Source organism: Oncorhynchus keta, chromosome 10 (assembly GCF_023373465.1).
Source record: "Oncorhynchus keta strain PuntledgeMale-10-30-2019 chromosome 10, Oket_V2, whole genome shotgun sequence".
Taxonomy (NCBI): Eukaryota; Metazoa; Chordata; class Actinopteri; order Salmoniformes; family Salmonidae; genus Oncorhynchus; species Oncorhynchus keta.
In genome coordinates this window covers 65,293,248-65,316,448 of record NC_068430.1, presented here as the reverse complement: position 1 = coordinate 65,316,448, position 23,201 = coordinate 65,293,248, and the positions used below count along the sequence as shown (strand labels likewise).

Below are 23,201 nucleotides of genomic sequence, written 5' to 3'. Positions count from 1 at the left end.
TAGGACATATACATTATTTGAGTCAATTGGAGGTGTACCTGTGGATGTATTTCAAGGCCAACCTTCAAACTCAGTGCCTCTTTGCTTGACATCATGGGAAAATCAAAAGAAATCAGCCAAGACTTCAGAAAAAAAATTGGAAACCTCTACAGGTCTGGTTCATCCTTGGGAGCAATTTCCAAACGCCTGAAGGTACCACATTCATCTGTACAAACAATAGTACGCAAATATGAACACCATGGGACAACGCAGCCGTCATACCGCTCAGGAAGGAGACGTGTTCTGTCTCCTAGAGATGAACGTACTTTGGTGCGAAAAGTCCAAATCAATCCCAGAACTACAGCAAAGGACCTTGTGAAGATGCTGGACAAAACAGGTACAAAAGTATCTATATCCACAAACGAGTCCTATATCGACATAACCTGAAAGGCCGCTCAGCAAAGAAGAAGCCACGGCTTCAAAACCGCCATAAAAAAGCCAGACTACGGTTTGCAACTGCACATGGGGACAAAGATCATACTTTTTGGAGAAATGTATAGATGCTGTTCTTCCACTAACCTCATTGCAACTCCCCTCCAAGTCTCCGACCACTACCTTGTATCCTTTTCCCTCTCGCTCTCATCTAACACCTCCCACACTGCCCCTACTCGGATGGTATCGCGCCGTCACAACCTTCGCTCTCTCTCCCCTGCTACTCTCTCCTCTTCCATCCTATCATCTCTTCCCTCTGCTCATACCTTCTCCAACCTATCTCCTGATTCTGCCTCCTCAACCCTCCTCTCCTCCCTTTCTGCATCCTTTGACTCTCTATGTCCCCTATCCTCCAGGCCGGCGTGGTCCTCCCCTCCCGCCCCGTGGCTCGACGACTCATTGCGAGCTCACAGAACAGGGCTCCGGGCAGCTGAGCGGAAATGGAGGAAAACTCGCCTCCCTGCGGACCTGGCATCCTTTCACTCCCTCCTCTCTACATTTTCCTCCTCTGTCTCTGCTGCTAAAGCCATTTTCTACCACTCTAAATTCCAAGCATCTGCCTCTAACCCTAGGAAGCTCTTTGCCACCTTCTCCTCACTCCTGAATCCCCCCCCCCCCCCCCCTCCTCCCTCTCTGCAGATGACTTCGTCAACCATTTTGAAAAGAAGGTCGACGACATCCAATCCTCGTTTGCTAAGTCAAACGGCACCGCTGGTTCTGCTCACACTGCCCTACCCTGTGCTCTGACCTCTTTCTCCCCTCTCTCTCCAGATGAAATCTCGCGTCTTGTGACGGCCGGCCGCCCAACAACCTGCCCGCTTGACCCTATCCCCTCCTCTCTTCTCCAGACCATTTCCGGAGACCTTCTCCCCTACCTCACCTCGCTCATCAACTCATCCCTGACCGCTGGCTACGTCCCTTCCGTCCTCAAGAGAGCGAGAGTTGCACCCCTTCTGAAAAAACCTACACTCAATCCCTCCGATGTCAACAACTACAGACCAGTATCCCTTCTTTCTTTTCTCTCCAAAACTCTTGAACGTGCCGTCCTTGGCCAGCTCTCCCGCTATCTCTCTCTGAATGACCTTCTTGATCCAAATCAGTCAGGTTTCAAGACTAGTCATTCAACTGAGACTGCTCTTCTCTGTATCACGGAGGCGCTCCGCACTGCTAAAGCTAACTCTCTCTCCTCTGCTCTCATCCTTCTAGACCTATCGGCTGCCTTCGATACTGTGAACCATCAGATCCTCCTCTCCACCCTCTCCGAGTTGGGCATCTCCGGCGCGGCCCACGCTTGGATTGCGTCCTACCTGACAGGTCGCTCCTACCAGGTGGCGTGGCGAGAATCTGTCTCCTCACCACGCGCTCTCACCACTGGTGTCCCCCAGGGCTCTGTTCTAGGCCCTCTCCTATTCTCGCTATACACCAAGTCACTTGGCTCTGTCATAACCTCACATGGTCTCTCCTATCATTGCTATGCAGACGACACACAATTAATCTTCTCCTTTCCCCCTTCTGATGACCAGGTGTCGAATCGCATCTCTGCATGTCTGGCAGACATATCAGTGTGGATGACGGATCACCACCTCAAGCTGAACCTCGGCAAGACGGAGCTGCTCTTCCTCCCGGGGAAGGACTGCCCGTTCCATGCTCTCGCCATCATGGTTGACAACTCCATTGTGTCCTCCTCCCAGAGCGCTAAGAACCTTGGCGTGATCCTGGACAACACCCTGTCGTTCTCAACTAACATCAAGGCGTTGGCCCGTTCCTGTAGGTTCATGCTCTACAACATCCGCAGAGTACGACCCTGCCTCACACAGGAAGCGGCGCAGGTCCTAATCCAGGCACTTGTCATCTCCCGTCTGGACTACTGCAACTCGCTGTTGGCTGGGCTCCCTGCCTGTGCCATTAAACCCCTACAACTCATCCAGAACGCCGCAGCCCGTCTGGTGTTCAACCTTCCCAAGTTCTCTCACGTCACCCCGCTCCTCCGCTCTCTCCACTGGCTTCCAGTTGAAGCTCGCATCTGCTACAAGACCATGGTGCTTGCCTACGGAGCTGTGAGGGGAACGGCACCTCAGTACCTCCAGGCTCTGATCAGGCCCTACACCCAAACAAGGGCACTGCGTTCATCCACCTCTGGCCTGCTCGCCTCCCTACCACTGAGGAAGTACAGTTCCCGCTCAGCCCAGTCAAAACTGTTCGCTGCTCTGGCCCCCAATGGTGGAACAAACACCCTCACGACGCCAGGACAGCGGAGTCAATCACCACCTTCCGGAGACACCTGAAATCCCACCTCTTTAAGGAATACCTAGGATAGGATAAGTAATCCTTCTCACCCCCCTTTAAGATTTAGATGCACTATTGTAAAGTGACTATTCTACTGGATGTCATAAGGTGAATGCACCAATTTGTAAGTCTCTCTGGATAAGAGCGTCTGCTAAATGACTTAAATGTAAATGTAATGAAATGTCCTCTGGTCTGAGGAAACAAAAATAGAACTGTTTGGCAATAATAACCATCGTTATGTTTGGAGGAAAATGGGGAGGCTTGCAAGTCGAAGAACACCATCCCAACCGTGAAGCACGGGGGTGGCAGCATCATGTTGAGGGGGTTCTTTACTGCAGGAGGGACTCCACAAAATAGATGGCATCATGAGGTAGAAAAATGATGTGGATATAGTGAAGCATCATCTCATCTCAAAACATCAGTCAGGAAGTTCAAGCTTGTTCGCATATCGGTCTACCCATTGGACAATGACCCCAAGCATACTTCCAAAGTTGTGGCAAAATGGCTTAAGGACAACAAAGTCAAGGTAGGCCACTCCAGGTCCTTGAAATGTTTCTTACGAAGCAACTCCTTCGTTGCCCGGGCTGTGTGTTGGGGATCATTGTCATGCTGACAGACCCAGCCACATTTCATCTTCAATGCCCTTGCTGATAAGGAGTTCTTCACTCAAAATCTCACGATACATGGCCCCATTCATTCTTTCCTTTACACGAATTAGTCGTCCTGGTCCCTTTTTCAGAAAAACAGCCCCAAAGCATGGTTTCCACCCCCATGCTTCACAGTAGGTATGGTGTTCTTTGGCTGCAACTCAGCATTCTTTGTCCTTCAAACACGACAAGTTGAGTTTTTACCAAAAAGTTATATTTTGGTTACATCTGACCATGTGACATTCTCCCAATCTTCTTCTTGATCATCCAAATGCTCTGAAGATGAAACGTGGCTGGGTCTTTCAGCATGACAATGATCCCAAACACACCGCCCGGGCAACGAAGGAGTGGCTTCGTAAGAAGCATTCCAAGGTCCTGGAGTGGCCTAGCCAAGCCAGTTGTTGGTAATCAACCCTACCACTGTAGTGTCGTCTGCAAACTTGATGATTGAGTTGCGTCATCTGTGAACCTATTGGGAGGGTAAGCAAATTGGAGTGAGTCTAGGGTGTCAGGTAGGGTGGAGGTGATATGATCCTTGACTAGTCTCTCAAAGCACTTTGTGATGACGGAAGTGAGTGCTACGGGCGATGGTCGTTTAGCTCAGTTACCTTAGCTTTCTTGGGAACAGGAACAATTGTGGCCCTCTTAAAGCATGTGGGAACAGCAGACTGGGATAGGGATTGATTGAATATGTCCGTAAACACACCAGCCAGCTGGTCTGCGCATGCTCTGAGGATGCGGCTAGGGACATTTGTGCATATGGAACATTTCTGGGATATTTTATTTCAGCTCATAATACATGGGACCAACACTTTACATGTTGTGTTGATATTTTGTTCAGAATATGTGCTGTATACTGTATGCACACATTAAAATACAACAACTCAGTCATGCAAAGCACAAATAAAACATCACAAATCACAGATTCACAGTTGCAAATGAGAACTTAACTAGCCTACCTGGTTAAATAAAGGTGAAGTACTTTAAATTGCTCGAACGGCACCAGAACATCAAGATGAAACATTTTTTGAATTTTGTTCCAGCAATACAGTGCCTTCAAAACTAAAAGCAGATTGAGCTAGCTCGGTGGAGACCCTAGGAACCTAAAGAGTTAACCAATCCTGTGAACAGATTAGGCAAGATCAGGTAAGATGAACGTTTATGAAGTATGACATTGGAAAGAAAAAGAGAGTAATGTGGAGATCTATGGGTCTTTAGCGAAGTCCAGCCAACCTTTTGATACAGGATACAGTTATGAGTATCAAAACTGTCACCTGTAACAAAACAAAGGGCACTATTGTAGACGGCATCCAAAGGTTTAAGAGTAGTAGCAGCTGCTCTTTGATAAACAATATCACCATAATCAAAAACAGGTAAAAAGGTTGACTTATTAATCTGCTTCCTACTGCTTAGAGAAAGGCACAATCTGTTCCTGTAGGAAAAGCCAAATTTAAATCGTAGCTTTTTAACCAGCTCATCTATATGTTTTTAAACGTCAAATCCATATTAATCTAAATGCCTAAGTATTCATTCTAAGAGCACCGGGATATTAAGGGTGCAATTTAGAGTACGAGCTGGATAACATAAAGCAGCTCTAGATTAAAGATCAGATATGCTTTATTCGGGGAGGGGATTTTTATGATTCTACAAAAATCTAAAAAGATTTGATCCCCCAGCACTTTGCCCGACTACGTGTAACTTTCTATGTGAGTGGGATAATTATCCCTCTGCACCCAGACCTGGGTTGAAATAGTATTGGACATTTTTCAAATACGTTAAGTGTTTGAGACTTCCTGGTGGGTGGGGTTTGCACTTTTGGGACTTTCCCATTTTATCGGGCAAGCTAAATCAAGTACAGCTCAGGTATTTGAAATAATACATATTATTTGAACCCATGTTTCACTGTGAGTGTGTGTGTGTGTGTGTGTGTGTGTGTGTGTGTGTGTGTGTGTGTGTGTGTGTGTGTGTGTGTGTGTGTGTGTGTGTGTGTGTGTTTTGCCTACCTTCCACATGCTGGCCTCCTTTCCGTAAACCACAGCCATGTTGTTGACCTTGTTCTGCATGATGCTCCTCTTCTCCGTGTCGTTCAGCTCCTCAGACACAAAGCCCATGAACGAGTTGTCCGGAGTGTGGGCTGAGGAGAGGAGAGTGAGAAGGAGGGAGGAGGGAAACGGCAGAATGAGGGGAAGGGAGAGTGACAGGGGATAAGAGTGAGACAGATACAGAAGAGACAGTAAACAGACAGGTATAGACCATTTGAACTTGAGCTTAACAATATCCTCAGTGAAATATGCTAATTCAAAAAAGGTATTGTAAGTGTGGCTATTCTAAAAGCTGTCTGTATGCTAAAGTACTGGCATTACAATGTTAAGTGGTGTGTTAAACCTAGGTGGATTCTGCAGGTATCCATAACATTACAATGTTGAGTGTTTTGGCTTGTGGGTGCATTATAGCCAGGTGGTACAGATCTTCATTTGAGCCAGTTTGTTACAGAAGGAAAATAATCCTGCAACAACAGGAAATGTGAAATATTATGTGGATTATAATTAATGGACATTGTTTTTGTATGGGTTGATACATATTTCGTTAGGCTAAATCAAGTCTGACATTTTAAATGGAAATTACAAACTTTAGAAGCCTTTTAAAATCTTGAATACACTACATGTTTGCATTTCCATCGCTGCTGGAAAATTCTCAGCAGCAAATGAGTGATCCTCTGTACTGCTGGTGCAGAATATATAGCGATGCTAAGTGGTACTGAGGAGGATGGAGTGGGAGAGGGTGGGTAAAGTCAAGTGCTCAGTTAGCTCAATGACACGCTATGAAAAGCTGAGCCAGTCAGATAGTGAAGGCCCGGGCTCTTTGATGGTGGAATCCTACTGTGTCCCACTGTGGTATCCCAACTCTCCCATCACTGTGGCCTCCCAACTCTCCCATCACTGTGGCCTCCCAACTCTCCCATCACTGTGGCCTCCCAACTCTCCCATCACTGTGGCATCCCAACTCTCTCATCACCGTGGCCTCCCAACTCTCCCATCACCGTGGCCTCCCAACTCTCCCATCACTGTGGCCTCCCATCATTGTGGCCTCCCAACTCTCCCATCACTGTGGCCTCCCAACTCTCCCATCACTGTGGCCTCCCATCACTGTGGCCTCCCATCATTGTGGCCTCCCAACTCTCCCATCACTGTGGCCTCCCAACTCTCCCATCAGTGGCCTCCCAACTCTCCCATCACTGTGGCCTCCTAACTCTCCCATCACTGTGGCCTCCCATCATTGTGGCCTCCCAACTCTCCCATCACTGTGGCCTCCCATCATTGTGGCCTCCCAACTCTCCCATCACTGTGGCCTCCCAACTCTCCCATCACTGTGGCCTCCCAACTCTCCCATCACTGTGGCCTCCCAACTCTCCCATCATTGTGGCCTCCCAACTCTCCCATCACTGTGGCCTCCCAACTCTCCCATCAGTGGCCTCCCAACTCTCCCATCACTGTGGCCTCCCAACTCTCCCATCACTGTGGCCTCCCAACTCTCCCATCACTGTGGCCTCCCAACTCTCCCATCACTGTGGCCTCCTAACTCTCCCATCACTGTGGCCTCCCAACTCTCCCATCAGTGGCCTCCCAACTCTCCCATCACTGTGGCCTCCTAACTCTCCCATCACTGTGGCCTCCCATCATTGTGGCCTCCCAACTCTCCCATCACTGTGGCCTCCCAACTCTCCCATCATTGTGGCCTCCCAACTCTCCCATCACTGTGGCCTCCCAACTCTCCCATCAGTGGCCTCCCAACTCTCCCATCACTGTGGCCTCCCAACTCTCCCATCACTGTGGCCTCCCAACTCTCCCATCACTGTGGCCTCCCAACTCTCCCATCACTGTGGCCTCCTAACTCTTCCTCCTTCCTAACTCTCCCATAAGTAGTATGGGACTTGACATCCAATAATAGGGAACTAACCTTTATAATATGCCATTTACCAACAGCAAATAATAATTGAGCCTCCAACAAGCACACGGCTCTATTCAGGTCCTAACTGTAGCGTTCTTCCCAAAACACCTAACATCTGCTGAATGTTTCATGGGTGGTGCTTTGCCTTGGACCCTGCCCCCCCCCCAGAATCGCTATAGTATAATGACGACGTTTGCGCCCAATACTGCGGTAGATTGAATCAACAATCTGAGACCAGGAAATCTTACAGATTGGGACTTTAATCATAGTCTCTGCAACCATCCATTGTGTTGTAATACTAAAGAGTGATAAACCATGTTGATGTATACTTACGGAACATGGTCATGTACTGTCTGCAGTTGAGGCTCCAGTAGCCCCAGTTGGTCCTGTAGCCGTGCAGGGTGGCGTAGTCCTCATGGTTGTAGGCCGGCTCTGTCCCGAAGGTGTCAATCACACGGATGTGGCACCTGAAATCAGGAGCACATTTTAACACAACACCACAGAGCAATTTACACAACTTACATTTCCTGTCAAAAGTGGGTACTGGTATAACATTTGAGATGAATTTAAACATCATGTGTATTTCTGAACATGCTGAAAACGGATAGAACTTGTTGAAACAGACGAAGCCCGACTTCTGAATGCTTGTTTTTGACATGAATGTTTTGTATGAATGTAAATCATTAAAGAAATGACATGTCACAATTGATTTTTAGACCGCATTTATCATTTCAATAATGGCCACAATGCATCACCACCGCTCTTTTTCCCCCGAAGCCTTTGTGTTTTCTCAAAGGCCGTAATCACAAGTGGAGAGAATGAGATAGAAGACGGACAAGGAGCTGGTTAATCGGCCTTTCCTTTCATCCACTGTTCCGCACGTCATTCACTCATTCAAAAAGTGTGTGTGTATTTGTCTGTTCGATATGCAGTGTGTGTGTGTGTGTGTGTGTATGTGTGTGTGTGTCTGTTTGACAAGCTGTGTACCCTGTCCATGTGTGTGCATCTGTGTACATCTGTGTGCATCTGTGTGCATACGCCTGTGTAAGAAACTCTGTCTGTTTGACAAAGCACTGTCTATGTGTCTGTTAGGAGAGAACACAGAAAAAGCGACGAAGGTTAAATACCATCAATACCGGTCTTAAAGACACACAATCCTGAACAGACTATCAACACTATGGAGACAAAGGCTCACTATGGAACAATTGTTCAGTAGAAGTTAATAGCTATAGCTGTGCCTCTGTTGATAAGAGAGAAGCATCAATCATTTCTATTGTTCGTAAAAGCTACCAAGTGTTGTTTGGTAGTGGAAATGTAAAACCAAGTAAAATAAGCAGAATTAAAACCCAGTTCACCCTCTCAGAAATGTAAGGGCAGGTAATTGAACTAAAAGCAACATGGTAAAGTAATGGCTATGGGGAATACTGAGAAATTGGGTAATAGTGTATACTTGGAAGTTAATTATTTGCGTCGTGAACAGCAAACTATCTCTTGGAATCAAGACGCATGGTAAACTCACTGATTCCCGACACACACACGCTAAAGCCCTAAATGTTCTAGCCTGGGCTTTGCCAGTCTAGTGAGTGTTAAATGCTGCCACTGTCTGAGCTCAGGGGCGATTAGTAGAAGAGCTGAAGACCTGTGAGAGCCCAGGGCATTTCCATCGAAAAGAACCCACGCGCACCAACGTGTGAAGTACGTAGGAGCATATCAAATTGGGTGTCAAATTAAAGCTAAGAGTCTATATTTTGGGAAATGAAGGCATAGATACATTTTTCAACCATTTTCCATGTAAAAAACTTGGCATAAGTAAAGGCTTTTATTTATGGATAAACAGATGTAAAAGATTTCTTAGAAAATATACCAGAAAAAGTCTTAAGGTATCAGAAATCCAGTACCGGTCAAAAGTTTGGACACACCTACTCAATCAAGGGTTTTTCTTTATTTGGACTATTTTCTACATTGTAGAATAATAGTGAAGACATCAAAACTATGAAATAACACTGTCATGTTGGGAACAATGATTCGGGAGACAGGCGCAGGAATGCGTAATAGGGCTTTTTATTACGCCCCAAATTACGGCGTGCAGTGTAAGGGCACAGAGACGAAGACCAAACAAACAATTTCTGCAAAGAAACCACTACTTAAGGACACCAATAAGAAGAAGAGACTTTCTTGGGCCAAGAAACACAAGCAATGGACATTAGACCGGTGGAAATCTGGCCTTTGGTCTGTTGAGTCCAAATTTGATATTTTTGGTTCCAACCACCGTGTCTTTGTGAGATGCAGAGTAGGTGAACGGATGATCTTCGCATTTGTGGTTCCCACCGTGAAGCATGGAGGAGGAGGTGTGATGGTGTGGGGGTGCTTTGCTGGTGACACTGTCGGTGAGTTATTTAGAATTCAAGGCACACTTATCCAGCATGGCTACCACAACATACTGCAGAGATACGCCTTCCCATCTGGTTTGAGCTTCCAACTGTGTTATTTCATAGTTTTGATGTCTTCACTATTATTCTACAATGTAGAAAACAGCAACAAAAAAAATAAAACCCCTTGAATGAGTAGGTGTGTCCAAAAGTTTGACTTGTACTGTATGTCAAAACAAACATGTTGACGTAAATACCCCTGCCAACTGATATCAAGACGTATATTTAGTTTGGAGATATTGTTTACCTTCTGCACGTTTAAGAAATATTGCCTTGTGCCTTGTAATACCGTTACCAACAACCCACATATCTTTAAGATAATTTTCTAATTTCTCTCCTTCATGTGGAGGGAGGATAATGCAAGTTCACAGAAGTAACACATAATGGTAGACACAACAATGAGTTATAGTGATTTTAATTATAGGAATTTTGTTTATTAGTTATTAAGTGAAGTATTAAGTTAATTATTAAGTGATTAACTCAATAAAATAAAATATGATTTGATTTGATCTGTTTACCAAAATTACCAAAAAATACATAATGGCATTACTGCAACTGAATTGGCTACAATGGGAAATCATAATAGTCACACACCACAGTTGGGTCTTCCTTCTACTATTCTCCCTTCCGCTGGCATACTGTTATGTTCAGCTGTTAACTTTCTTGGTCTTTCTGTCATCTGGTGGTCAAACAGAGAGTGTTGAAACAACCTACCCACGAGCCACCTCTCCCTCCATTTACTTGAACCAGCACCCTCACCCGCTGAGCACCAACCTACACTGGAGGTCCATGGACGTTGAAAAGTAGATTAAATTTGGTCAGGCCACCCTGGATTTGATGTCCACGGAGGGACCGGACTGGACCAAATCTGAGCCTGTCATAGACATATGTTTTACAAGTTTGGCTAGCAAAGCACAGTACAGTGAGTAGAGCACAGTAGAGTACTGTTCAATACAGTAGTACAGTACAATACAGTAAAGAAAAGTCGAGTATAGAACAGTAGAGTAGAGTACAGTATATTGTTCTGTACTCTACTCTACAGAACAATATTCTGTTCTACTGTACTGTACTGTATTCTACTGCACTGTACGGAACTCCACCCTACTCTACTCTACTTTGCTGTGCTGTGCTGTACTGTACTGTATTATACTGTAATCTACTGTGCTCTGCTGTGATGTCTAAACAGAGAATGATATTCATATCCATAATTATGCATTTCTGTGTAGTACAGATCAGGGACCCATGATGTAATTCCGTTACCGTAATGCTGTTACCGTGTGTAAATCCACTTTAATTTCTTACTTCAATAACAAAAATAGATTTTTTCAAACTCAAGTTACCATGACATAGCTGACTCAAGTTACCATGACATAGCTGACTCAAGTTACCATGACATAGCTGACTCAAGTTACCATGACATAGCTGACTCAAGGTACCATGACATAGCTGACTCAAGTTACCATGACATAGCTGACTCAAGTTACCATGACATAGCTGACTCAAGTTACCATGACATAGCTGACTCAAGTTACCATGACATAGCTGACTCAAGTTACCATGACATAGCTGACTCAAGGTACCATGACATAGCTGACTCAAGTTACCATGACATAGCTAACTCAAGTTACCATGACATAGCTGACTCAAGTTACCATGACATAGCTGACTCAAGGTACCATGACATAGCTGACTCAAGTTACCATGACATAGCTAACTCAAGTTACCATGACATAGCTGACTTAAGTTACCATGACATAGCTGACTCAAGTTACCATGACATAGCTGACTCAAGGTACCATGACATAGCTGACTCAAGTTACCATGACATAGCTGACTTAAGTTACCATGACATAGCTGACTCAAGTTACCATGACATAGCTGACTCAAGTTACCATGACATAGCTAACTCAAGTTACCGTGACATAGCTGACTCAAGTTACCATGACATAGCTGACTCAAGTTACCATGACATAGCTGACTCAAGTTACCATGACATAGCTGACTCAAGTTACCATGACATAGCTGACTCAAGGTACCATGACATAGCTGACTCAAGTTACCATGACATAGCTAACTCAAGTTACCATGACATAGCTGACTCAAGTTACCATGACATAGCTGACTCAAGGTACCATGACATAGCTGACTCAAGTTACCATGACATAGCTAACTCAAGTTACCATGACATAGCTGACTTAAGTTACCATGACATAGCTGACTCAAGTTACCATGACATAGCTGACTCAAGGTACCATGACATAGCTGACTCAAGTTACCATGACATAGCTGACTTAAGTTACCATGACATAGCTGACTCAAGTTACCATGACATAGCTGACTCAAGGTACCATGACATAGCTGACTCAAGTTACCATGACATAGCTGACTCAAGTTACCATGACATAGCTGACTCAAGTTACCAAGACATAGCTGACTCAAGTTACCATGACATAGCTGACTCAAGGTACCATGACATAGCTGACTCAAGTTACCATGACATAGCTGACTCAAGTTACCATGACATAGCTGACTCAAGTTACCATGACATAGCTGACTCAAGTTACCATGACATAGCTGACTCAAGTTACCATGACATAGCTGACTCAAGGTACCATGACATAGCTGACTCAAGTTACCATGACATAGCTAACTCAAGTTACCATGACATAGTTGACTCAAGTTACCATGACATAGCTGACTCAAGGTACCATGACATAGCTGACTCAAGTTACCATGACATAGCTAACTCAAGTTACCATGACATAGCTGACTTAAGTTACCATGACATAGCTGACTCAAGTTACCATGACATAGCTGACTCAAGGTACCATGACATAGCTGACTCAAGTTACCGTGACATAGCTGACTTAAGTTACCGTGACATAGCTGACTCAAGTTACCATGACATAGCTGACTCAAGTTACCGTGACATAGCTAACTCAAGTTACCGTGACATAGCTGACTCAAGTTACCATGACATAGCTGACTTAAGTTACCATGACATAGCTGACTCAAGTTACCATGACATAGCTGACTCAAGTTACCGTGACATAGCTAACTCAAGTTACCATGACATAGCTGACTCAAGTTACCGTGACATAGCTAACTCAAGTTACCGTGACATAGCTGACTCAAGTTACCATGACATAGCTGACTTAAGTTACCATGACATAGCTGACTCAAGTTACCATGACATAGCTGACTCAAGTTACCATGACATAGCTAACTCAAGTTACCATGACATAGCTGACTCAAGTTACCATGACATAGCTGACTCAAGTTACCATGACATAGCTGACTCAAGTTACCATGACATAGCTGACTCAAGTTACCATGACATAGCTGACTCAAGTTACCATGACATAGCTGACTCAAGTTACCATGACATAGCTGACTCAAGTTACCATGACATAGCTGACTCAAGTTACCATGACATAGCTGACTCAAGTTACCATGACATAGCTGACTCAAGTTACCATGACATAGCTGACTCAAGGTACCATGACATAGCTGACTCAAGTTACCATGACATAGCTGACTCAAGGTACCATGACATAGCTGACTCAAGTTACCATGACATAGCTGACTCAAGTTACCAAGACATAGCTGACTCAAGTTACCATGACATAGCTGACTCAAGTTACCATGACATAGCTGACTCAAGTTACCATGACATAGCTGACTCAAGGTACCATGACATAGCTGACTCAAGTTACCATGACATAGCTGACTCAAGGTACCATGACATAGCTAACTCAAGTTACCATGACATAGCTGACTCAAGTTACCATGACATAGCTGACTCAAGTTACCATGACATAGCTGACTTAAGTTACCATGACATAGCTGACTCAAGTTACCATGACATAGCTAACTCAAGTTACCATGACATAGCTGACTCAAGTTACCATGACATAGCTGACTTAAGTTACCATGACATAGCTGACTCAAGTTACCATGACATAGCTGACTCAAGTTACCATGACATAGCTGACTCAAGGTACCATGACATAGCTGACTCAAGTTACCATGACATAGCTGACTCAAGTTACCATGACATAGCTGACTCAAGTTACCATGACATAGCTGACTCAAGTTACCATGACATAGCTGACTCAAGTTACCATGACATAGCTGACTCAAGTTACCATGACATAGCTGACTCAAGTTACCATGACATAGCTGACTCAAGTTACCATGACATAGCTGACTCAAGTTACCATGACATAGCTGACTCAAGGTACCATGACATAGCTGACTCAAGTTACCATGACATAGCTGACTCAAGGTACCATGACATAGCTGACTCAAGTTACCATGACATAGCTGACTCAAGGTACCATGACATAGCTGACTCAAGTTACCATGACATAGCTGACTCAAGGTACCATGACATAGCTGACTCAAGTTACCATGACATAGCTGACTCAAGGTACCATGACATAGCTGACTCAAGTTACCATGACATAGCTGACTCAAGTTACCATGACATAGCTGACTCAAGTTACCATGACATAGCTAACTCAAGTTACCATGACATAGCTGACTCAAGGTACCATGACATAGCTGACTCAAGTTACCATGACATAGCTGACTCAAGGTACCTTGACATAGCTAACTCAAGTTACCATGACATAGCTGACTCAAGTTACCATGACATAGCTGACTCAAGTTACCATGACATAGCTGACTCAAGTTACCATGACATAGCTGACTCAAGTTACCATGACATAGCTGACTCAAGTTACCATGACATAGCTGACTCAAGTTACCATGACATAGCTGACTCAAGTTACCATGACATAGCTGACTCAAGTTACCATGACATAGCTGACTCAAGTTACCATGACATAGCTGACTCAAGTTACCATGACATAGCTGACTCAAGTTACCATGACATAGCTGACTCAAGTTACCATGACATAGCTGACTCAAGTTACCATGACATAGCTGACTTAAGTTACCATGACATAGCTGACTCAAGTTACCATGACATAGCTGACTCAAGTTACCATGACATAGCTGACTCAAGTTACCATGACATAGCTGACTCAAGTTACCATGACATAGCTAACTCAAGTTACCATGACATAGCTGACTCAAGTTACCATGACATAGCTGACTCAAGTTACCATGACATAGCTGACTCAAGTTACCATGACATAGCTGACTCAAGTTACCATGACATAGCTGACTCAAGTTACCATGACATAGCTGACTCAAGTTACCATGACATAGCTAACTCAAGTTACCATGACATAGCTGACTCAAGTTACCATGACATAGCTAACTCAAGTTACCATGACATAGCTGACTCAAGTTACCATGACATAGCTAACTCAAGTTACCATGACATAGCTGACTCAAGTTACCATGACATAGCTGACTCAAGTTACCATGACATAGCTAACTCAAGTTACCATGACATAGCTGACTCAAGTTACCATGACATAGCTGACTCAAGTTACCATGACATAGCTGACTCAAGTTACCATGACATAGCTGACTCAAGTTACCATGACATAGCTGACTCAAGTTACCATGACATAGCTAACTCAAGTTACCATGACATAGCTAACTCAAGTTACCATGACATAGCTGACTCAAGTTACCATGACATAGCTGACTCAAGTTACCATGACATAGCTGACTCAAGTTACCATGACATAGCTGACTCAAGTTACCATGACATAGCTGACTCAAGTTACCATGACATAGCTGACTTAAGTTACCATGACATAGCTGACTTAAGTTACCATGACATAGCTGACTCAAGTTACCATGACATTGCTAACTCAAGTTACCATGACATAGCTGACTCAAGTTACCATGACATAGCTGACTCAAGTTACCATGACATAGCTAACTCAAGTTACCATGACATAGCTGACTCAAGTTACCATGACATAGCTGACTCAAGTTACCATGACATAGCTGACTCAAGTTACCATGACATAGCTGACTCAAGTTACCATGACATAGCTGACTCAAGTTACCATGACATAGCTGACTCAAGTTACCATGACATAGCTAACTCAAGTTACCATGACATAGCTGACTCAAGTTACCATGACATAGCTAACTCAAGTTACCATGACATAGCTGACTCAAGTTACCATGACATAGCTAACTCAAGTTACCATGACATAGCTGACTCAAGTTACCATGACATAGCTGACTCAAGTTACCATGACATAGCTAACTCAAGTTACCATGACATAGCTGACTCAAGTTACCATGACATAGCTGACTCAAGTTACCATGACATAGCTGACTCAAGTTACCATGACATAGCTGACTCAAGTTACCATGACATAGCTGACTCAAGTTACCATGACATAGCTAACTCAAGTTACCATGACATAGCTAACTCAAGTTACCATGACATAGCTGACTCAAGTTACCATGACATAGCTGACTCAAGTTACCATGACATAGCTGACTCAAGTTACCATGACATAGCTGACTCAAGTTACCATGACATAGCTGACTTAAGTTACCATGACATAGCTGACTTAAGTTACCATGACATAGCTGACTCAAGTTACCATGACATAGCTGACTCAAGTTACAATGACATAGCTAACTCAAGTTACCATGACATAGCTGACTCAAGTTACCATGACATAGCTGACTCAAGTTACCATGACATAGCTGACTCAAGTTACCATGACATAGCTGACTCAAGTTACCATGACATAGCTGACTCAAGGTACCATGACATAGCTGACTCAAGTTACCATGACATAGCTGACTCAAGTTACCATGACATAGCTGACACCCCCTTTTTTTCTGCTGACATCTTTGAATCTTAATTCGGAGCAGATATTTTGTTATTGGAATATGTGGGAACATAAAAACCTGAATGATATTTTACTGCAAATCCGTTACGGTTTGATCTGCACAGTTCTGACCACTCAATTAGTTTTTGTTTAATTTTCGGTGGAAATTGTTCAAAGTAATCCTTCTGCATAGTTGTATAGTTTGTTAAGCTTTGAAACCAATGGTTTTTGTTTGGCTGAAAGTGGGGGGAAAAACAGAGTCAAAGTGTAATTCCGTTACCGTGGAATACCAAGCAGAGTGCGCGTGTGGATGGATAGACCCATGAGTTCTCCCAGTTTGAGACAGGGCTGAAATGTTCTGCTAGAATACGTTTCAGTTTTTCACGTAAACACAAAGCAGAGCTGCACTCTACTGATAACATATTTTACAGAAGTTAGAATCTTATATTTCCATGTATAGCTCATAACGCGTCTGTATTCCTGACCAGTGGTCACCAAGGCCCCCTTGACAGAGTGTATGCGGAGTGTCCCTGTCAGCAGTGGTGGCTCCATTTCAAACTAAATCATATTCACTGCATTAAGACAACAGCCTGCACCGTGGGCCCTGTTTAACACTGCAGTGACTCACACCATGTAATCACTGGGTATTGTCTTGCAACGTTGTTCTGACGTTATTACTGTTTTGTTATTGTGTCAACACGACAGCAAGGATCGCTGGGCCTATATTCGGAGACGCGGTGTCTAGTGTGTGTTTACTGTGTGGGTATTCAAGGCACTGTTGTGATGCTAATTGGTGATGCTAATTTTCAAGCTTGTGAACATGATTGATACACATTTCACTTTAGGCATAATATCTTTATCATACTGCACAAGGTTATGCAGGTATTTCTGTGACACTTTGGCACGTTTTACACCGAAAGACTGCGAATAAGCACAGGGCATTAGATCGACAGCGATATATCTTGAAGGGAGCGTCTGAAGACGACATCTCATCTGTACGGGAGCGTCTCAAAAAGTGCCACGCTTCTTTGAGCAGCTGTAAGTCAAGGGGGCCGCTTTCACAGAGTCATGAAACATTGATGAGAGATGTAACTTTCAGTTCTCCCTCCCTCCCTCCCTCCCTCCCTCCCTCCCTCCCTCCCTCCCTCCCTCCCTCCCTCCCTCCCTCCCTCCCTCCCTCCCTCCCTCCCTCCCTCCCTCCTCCCTCCCTCCCTCCCTCCCTCCCTCCCTCCCTCCCTCCCTCCCTCCCTCCCTCCCTCCCTCCCTCCCTCCCTATCATCCATCCCTCTCTCCATCCCTCCATCCCTCCCTCTCTCTCTTTCCCTCCCTCTCTCCCTTTCCCTCCCTCCCTCCCTCCCTCCCTCCCTCCCTCCCTCCCTTATCCTCTCAAAAACTGGATCATTTTCTGCCAACAGATAAGATTACCCTGGAGGTGTAAAGCGATGGTGGGATGGAGGGAAGGAGGGATGAAGGGATGAAAAGAAGGAGGGAAATGGCTTTGGAGTTACTGGGTGGAATATCTGGTAGCATATCTAGCAGAGGATCAGAGTGGGGACTAATCTTGGTTAAAATGCTGATTGTAGCAGAAAAGGTCCCTAGGGAACGACAGGGTAGGAGGCTGTCACCCACCACTGTTCCCGTTGAGGTTTAAACCACTGACATAGATACATCTGTGTTCTACATCACAAACCCCTGATCTAGATACATGTGTTCTACATCAAAAACCACTGATATAGATACATGTGTTCTACATCACAAACCACTGATATAGATAAATATGTTCTACATCACAAACCACTGATATAGATACACGTGTTCTACATCACAAACCACTGACAGATAAATGTGTTCCACATCACAAACCACTGATATAGATACACGTGTTCTACATCACAAACCACTGATAGAGAAATATTTGTTCTACATCACAATCCACTGACATAGATAAATATGTGTTCTACATCACAAACCACTGACATAGATAAATATGTGTTCTACATCACAAACCACTGACATAGATAAATATGTGTCCTACATCACAAACCACTGATATAGACAAATATTCCGTTTCTAATACACTGAGTATACAAAACATTAGGAACACCTGTTCTTTCCATGACATATAGTAGACCAGTGTTTCTTAAAGTATGGGTCGTGACGTGGGTCGCGGCGTAAATGTATAATTATTTCATTAATTACTGGAATTTATTTGGGCAACTGCGCTCTCGGTTCAGTGCTCAATCAGTTTGGCAGCTGCGCGAATGGGAGAGGTAGAGGGAGATGCCCGTGTGCTTTGTGGTTTACCGGATTTTTTTCTGCGGTTGACTTGAAGATAACTCCGTGACCCACACGCTGCAGCGCTTGTTATTCCCACTCACCATCAACTCACAGCTGTCATAAAATGGATTCATGCCAGCCACAAGTTCTGACTGAGCTCAATCGTCATGAAACGCAAATACAGTGATGACTTTGTGTCTTTCACACAAACTTTGAGAAATAACGAGGAGCGCCCACAATGTGTTTTGTGTGTGGAAGTGCTCAGTAATGAGACTCGCATCACGAACAAATTAATAAAACGACACGTCCTGACCAAACATCCACAACATGACTGTAAACCCAGAGAGTTCTTTCAGAACAGGGCAGAATGCTGCAGGAAACAGTGCTTCGACAGTGGAAGTCAGCTAGCAAGGCATTGTTGTCATTTTATAACAGGCGATACGCAGTAATAAGGGAGTACTAACTAAATCCCCTGGCCTTGTACACAGCTAATAGCTAACATTCTCCAAAGCAGGCAAGCTACTGATAGTGCAACCCTAAGTAACAGTACAGATGAAGATTAAACATTATCAGGCCTACTGTACATTTTACTGTAGAAATTATTTTTGAAAACTAGTCTAGGTTGGAAGTGTTGCTGTTAAAATACAATAATAATTGTTATTCTTAACTGGAATGAACTGATTGAAACAATATGCTTTTTGAGTCAAACACTCATACAGTTCTGGGTTGTTCATCTATAGCAGGAAGTGGTCTCCTGCCTGACTGAGAAAGCAGTAGATGTTCTGATCCAGTTTATCACCACATACCTATGTGAGTCAGGGTTCTCAAGTACAGAAACAGTGTCAATGCTGAGCATGACCTCAGTGTTGCACTGTGAAAAACTGCATCCAGAATAGACATGCTTGTTGAAAACAACCTCTCATTAGGACTGTGTGTTTGTGTGTGTTTTCTGGGCTACATCTGTGTGATGTGATCAATCACTTTATTCCAGTTCAGAATAAAAAAAGATGTATTGTATTTTAACAGAAACAGTTCCAACCATGACTTTCTTTCAACAATCATTTCTACAGTAATGTACAGTAGGCCTGATCATTTTTCATCTGTACTGTTGCTCAGGGTTGCACTATCAAAAAGCCTGTGTGTGTGTGTGTGTGTGTGTTTGTAGGTGTGTGTGTGTTCTGTTATTTAAGCATCTGTGTGATGTGACCACTCTGTTTATTCGAGTTCAGAATGAATTTATTTATTGTATTTTAACAGCAAAAGTTCCAACCTAGACAGATATAATGGGGTTTTAATGGGGGGAAAACATGAACAGATATTTATGGGGATTTCATTGTTATTTGTTTGTCTATATTACATTTATTTAAGCATAAAGGCAATGAAATGTACTGAATATTTACGTATAGTTGCATATTTTCCTAAGCTTGGGTCCCAGGAAAACACAACATTTCTAATTTGGGTCCCAGGCTGAAAAAGTGTAAGAACCCCTGCAGTAGACTGACCAGGTGGATCCAGGTAAAAGCTAGTATCCCTTATTGATGTCACTTGTTAAATCCCCTTCAATCAGTGTAAAGGGGAGGAGACAGGTTAAAGAATAATTTTTAAGCCTTGAGACAAGTGAGACATGGATTGTGTATGTGTGCCATCCAGAAAGTGAATGGGCAAGACAAAGTATTTAAATGCCTTTGAACGGGGTATGGTAGTAGGTGCCAGGCGCACCGGTTTGAGTGTGTCAAGAACTGCAACGTGTTTATCAAGAATTGTCCACCACCCAAAGTACATCCAGACATCTTGACACAAATTTGAGAAGCATTGGAGCCAACATGGTCCAGCATCCCTGCGGAATACTTTAGACACCTTGTGGAGTCTATGCCCCAATGAATTGAGGCTGTTCTGAGGGCAAAAGGGGGTGCAACTCAATATTATGAAAGGTGTTCCTAATGATTTGTCCACTCAGTGTACATTATGCTATCTGGGTCAAAAAGGGGGAAAAATTAACAGGGGCTTGTAAATACTGTGATCAGTGCTCCCAGGAGCCGTTTATGAGGTGAGTAAGTTTGTGAGGGCAAATCATAACAAAGTTTATTTGTCACATGCGCCGAATACGACAGGTGTAAACCTTACAGTGAAATGCTTACTTACAGGCTCTAACCAATGGTGCGTAAAAGAGGGATTGGGGGGTGGAACACAATGCAAAAAGTCCGGTTAACCATTTGGTTACCTGTTCAGGAGTCTTATGGCTTGGGGGTAAAAACTGTTGTGAAGACTTTTTGTCCTAGACTTGGCACTCCTGTACCGCTTGCCATGTGGTAGTAGAGAGAACAGTCTATGACTGGGGTGGCTTGGGTCGTTGACAATTTTTAGGGCCTTCCTCTGACACCGCCTGGTGTAGAGGCGGTGGATGGCAGGCAGCTTTGCCCCAGTGATGTACTGGGCCGTATGCACTACCCTCTGAAGTGCCTTGCGGTCAGAGGCCGAGCAATTGCCGTACCAGGCAGTGATGCAACTGGTCAGGATGCTCTCGATGTTGCAGCTGTAGAACCTTTTGAGGATCTCAGGACCCATGACAAATCTTTTTAGATTCCTGAGGGGGAATAGGTTTTGTTGTGCCCTCTTCACGACTGTCTTGGTGTGTTTGGACCAATCTAGTTTGTTGTTGATGTGGACACCAAGGATTTTGAAGTTCTCAACCTGCTCTACTACAGCCCCGTCAATGAGAATGGGGACGTGCTCGGTGCTCCTTTTCCTGTAGTCCACAATCATCTCCTTAGTCTTGGTTATGTTGAGGGATAGGGTGTTATTCTGGCACCACCCAGCCAGGTCTCTGACTTCCTCCCTATAGGCTGTCTTGTCGTTGTCGGTGATCAGGCCTACCACTGTTGTGTCATCAGCAAACTTAATGATGGTGTTGGAGTCGTGCCTGGCCATGCAGTCGTGGGTGAACAGGGAGTACAGGAGGAGACTGAGCACACACCCCTGGGGAGCTCCAGTGTTGAGGATCAGCGTTGAAGATGTATTGCTACCTACCCTCACCACCTGGGCGGCATGTCAGGAAGTCCAGGATCCAGTTGCAGAGGGAGGTGTTTAGTCCCAGGATCCTTAGCTTGGTGATGAGCATTGAGGGTACTATGGTGTTGAAAGCTGAGCTGCAGTCAATGAACAGCATTCTCACATAGGTGTTCCTTTTGTCCAGGTGCGAAAGGGCCGTGTGGAGTGCAATAGAGATTGCATCATCTGTGGATCTGTTTGGGCGGTATGCAAATTGGAGTGGGTCTAGGGTTTCTGGGATAATGGTGTTGATGTGAGCCATTACCAGCCTTTCAAAGCACTTCATGGCTACGGACGTGAGTGCTACGGGTCTGTAGTCATTTAGGCAGGTTTCCTTTGTGTTCTTGGGCACAGGGCCTATGGTGGTCTGCTTGAAGCATGTTGGTATTACAGACTCAATCAGGGACATGTTGAAAATGTCAGTGAAGACACCTGCCAGCTGGTCAGCACATGCCCGGAGCACACGTCCTGGTAATCCGTCTGGCCCCGCAGCCTTGTGTATGTTGACCTGTTTAATGGTCTTACTCATGTCGGCTATGCAGAGCGTGATCACACAGTCGTCCGGAACAGCTGATGCTATCATGCATGCCTCAGTGTTGCTTGCCTCGAAGCGAGCATAGAAGTGATATAGCTCGTCTGGTAGGTTTGTGTCACTGGGCAGCTCGCGGCTGTGCTTCCCTTTGTAGTCTGTAACAGTTTGCAAGCCCTGCCACATCCGACGAGTGTCGGAGCCAGTGTAGTATGATTCAATCTTAGCCCTGTATTGACGCTCTGCCTGTTTGATGCTTCGTCGCAGGGCATGGTGGGATTTCTTGTAAGCTTCCGGGTTAGAGTCCCGCACCTTGAAAGCGGCAGCTCTACCCTTTAGCTCAGTGCGAATGTTGCCTGTAATCCATGGCTTCTGGTTGGGGTATGTACGTACTGTGGGGACGACGTCCTCAATGCCCTTATTGATAAAGCCAGTGACTGATGTGGTGTATTCCTCAATGTCATCGGAAGAATCCCGGAACATGTTCTGTAGTTTAGCATCTGCTTCATCTGACCATTTTTTTATAGACAGAGTCACTGGTGCTTCCTGCTTTAATTTTTGCTTGTAAGCAGGAATCAGGAGGATAGAGTTGTGGTCGGATTTACCAAATGGAGGGCGAAGGAGAGCTTTGTATGCGTCTCTGTGTGTGGAGTACAGGTGATCTAGAATTTTTTTTCCCTCTGGTTGCACATTTAACAAGTTTATTTTAATATTTTACCCCATTTTCTCCCCAATTTCGTGGTATCCAATTGTTAGTAGTTACTATCTTTTCTCATCGCTACAA

The 23,201-nt window shown here is 44.5% G+C and overlaps 1 protein-coding gene across 2 annotated transcripts in view; it reads right to left on the bottom strand.

Moving 5' to 3' along the window:
• LOC118389394 (alpha-1,6-mannosylglycoprotein 6-beta-N-acetylglucosaminyltransferase B-like) overlaps positions 1-23,201 on the bottom strand; it is a 182,246-nt gene that overhangs the window by 22,335 nt on the left and 136,710 nt on the right. For both annotated transcript variants that reach the window (XM_052527616.1, XM_052527617.1), the window contains 2 exons: positions 7,686-7,819; positions 5,408-5,538 (listed from right to left, as the gene is read on the bottom strand). In XM_052527616.1, coding sequence (XP_052383576.1) covers positions 5,408-5,538; positions 7,686-7,819 — 265 coding nt within the window. The remainder of the gene's footprint in view (positions 1-5,407; positions 5,539-7,685; positions 7,820-23,201) is intronic.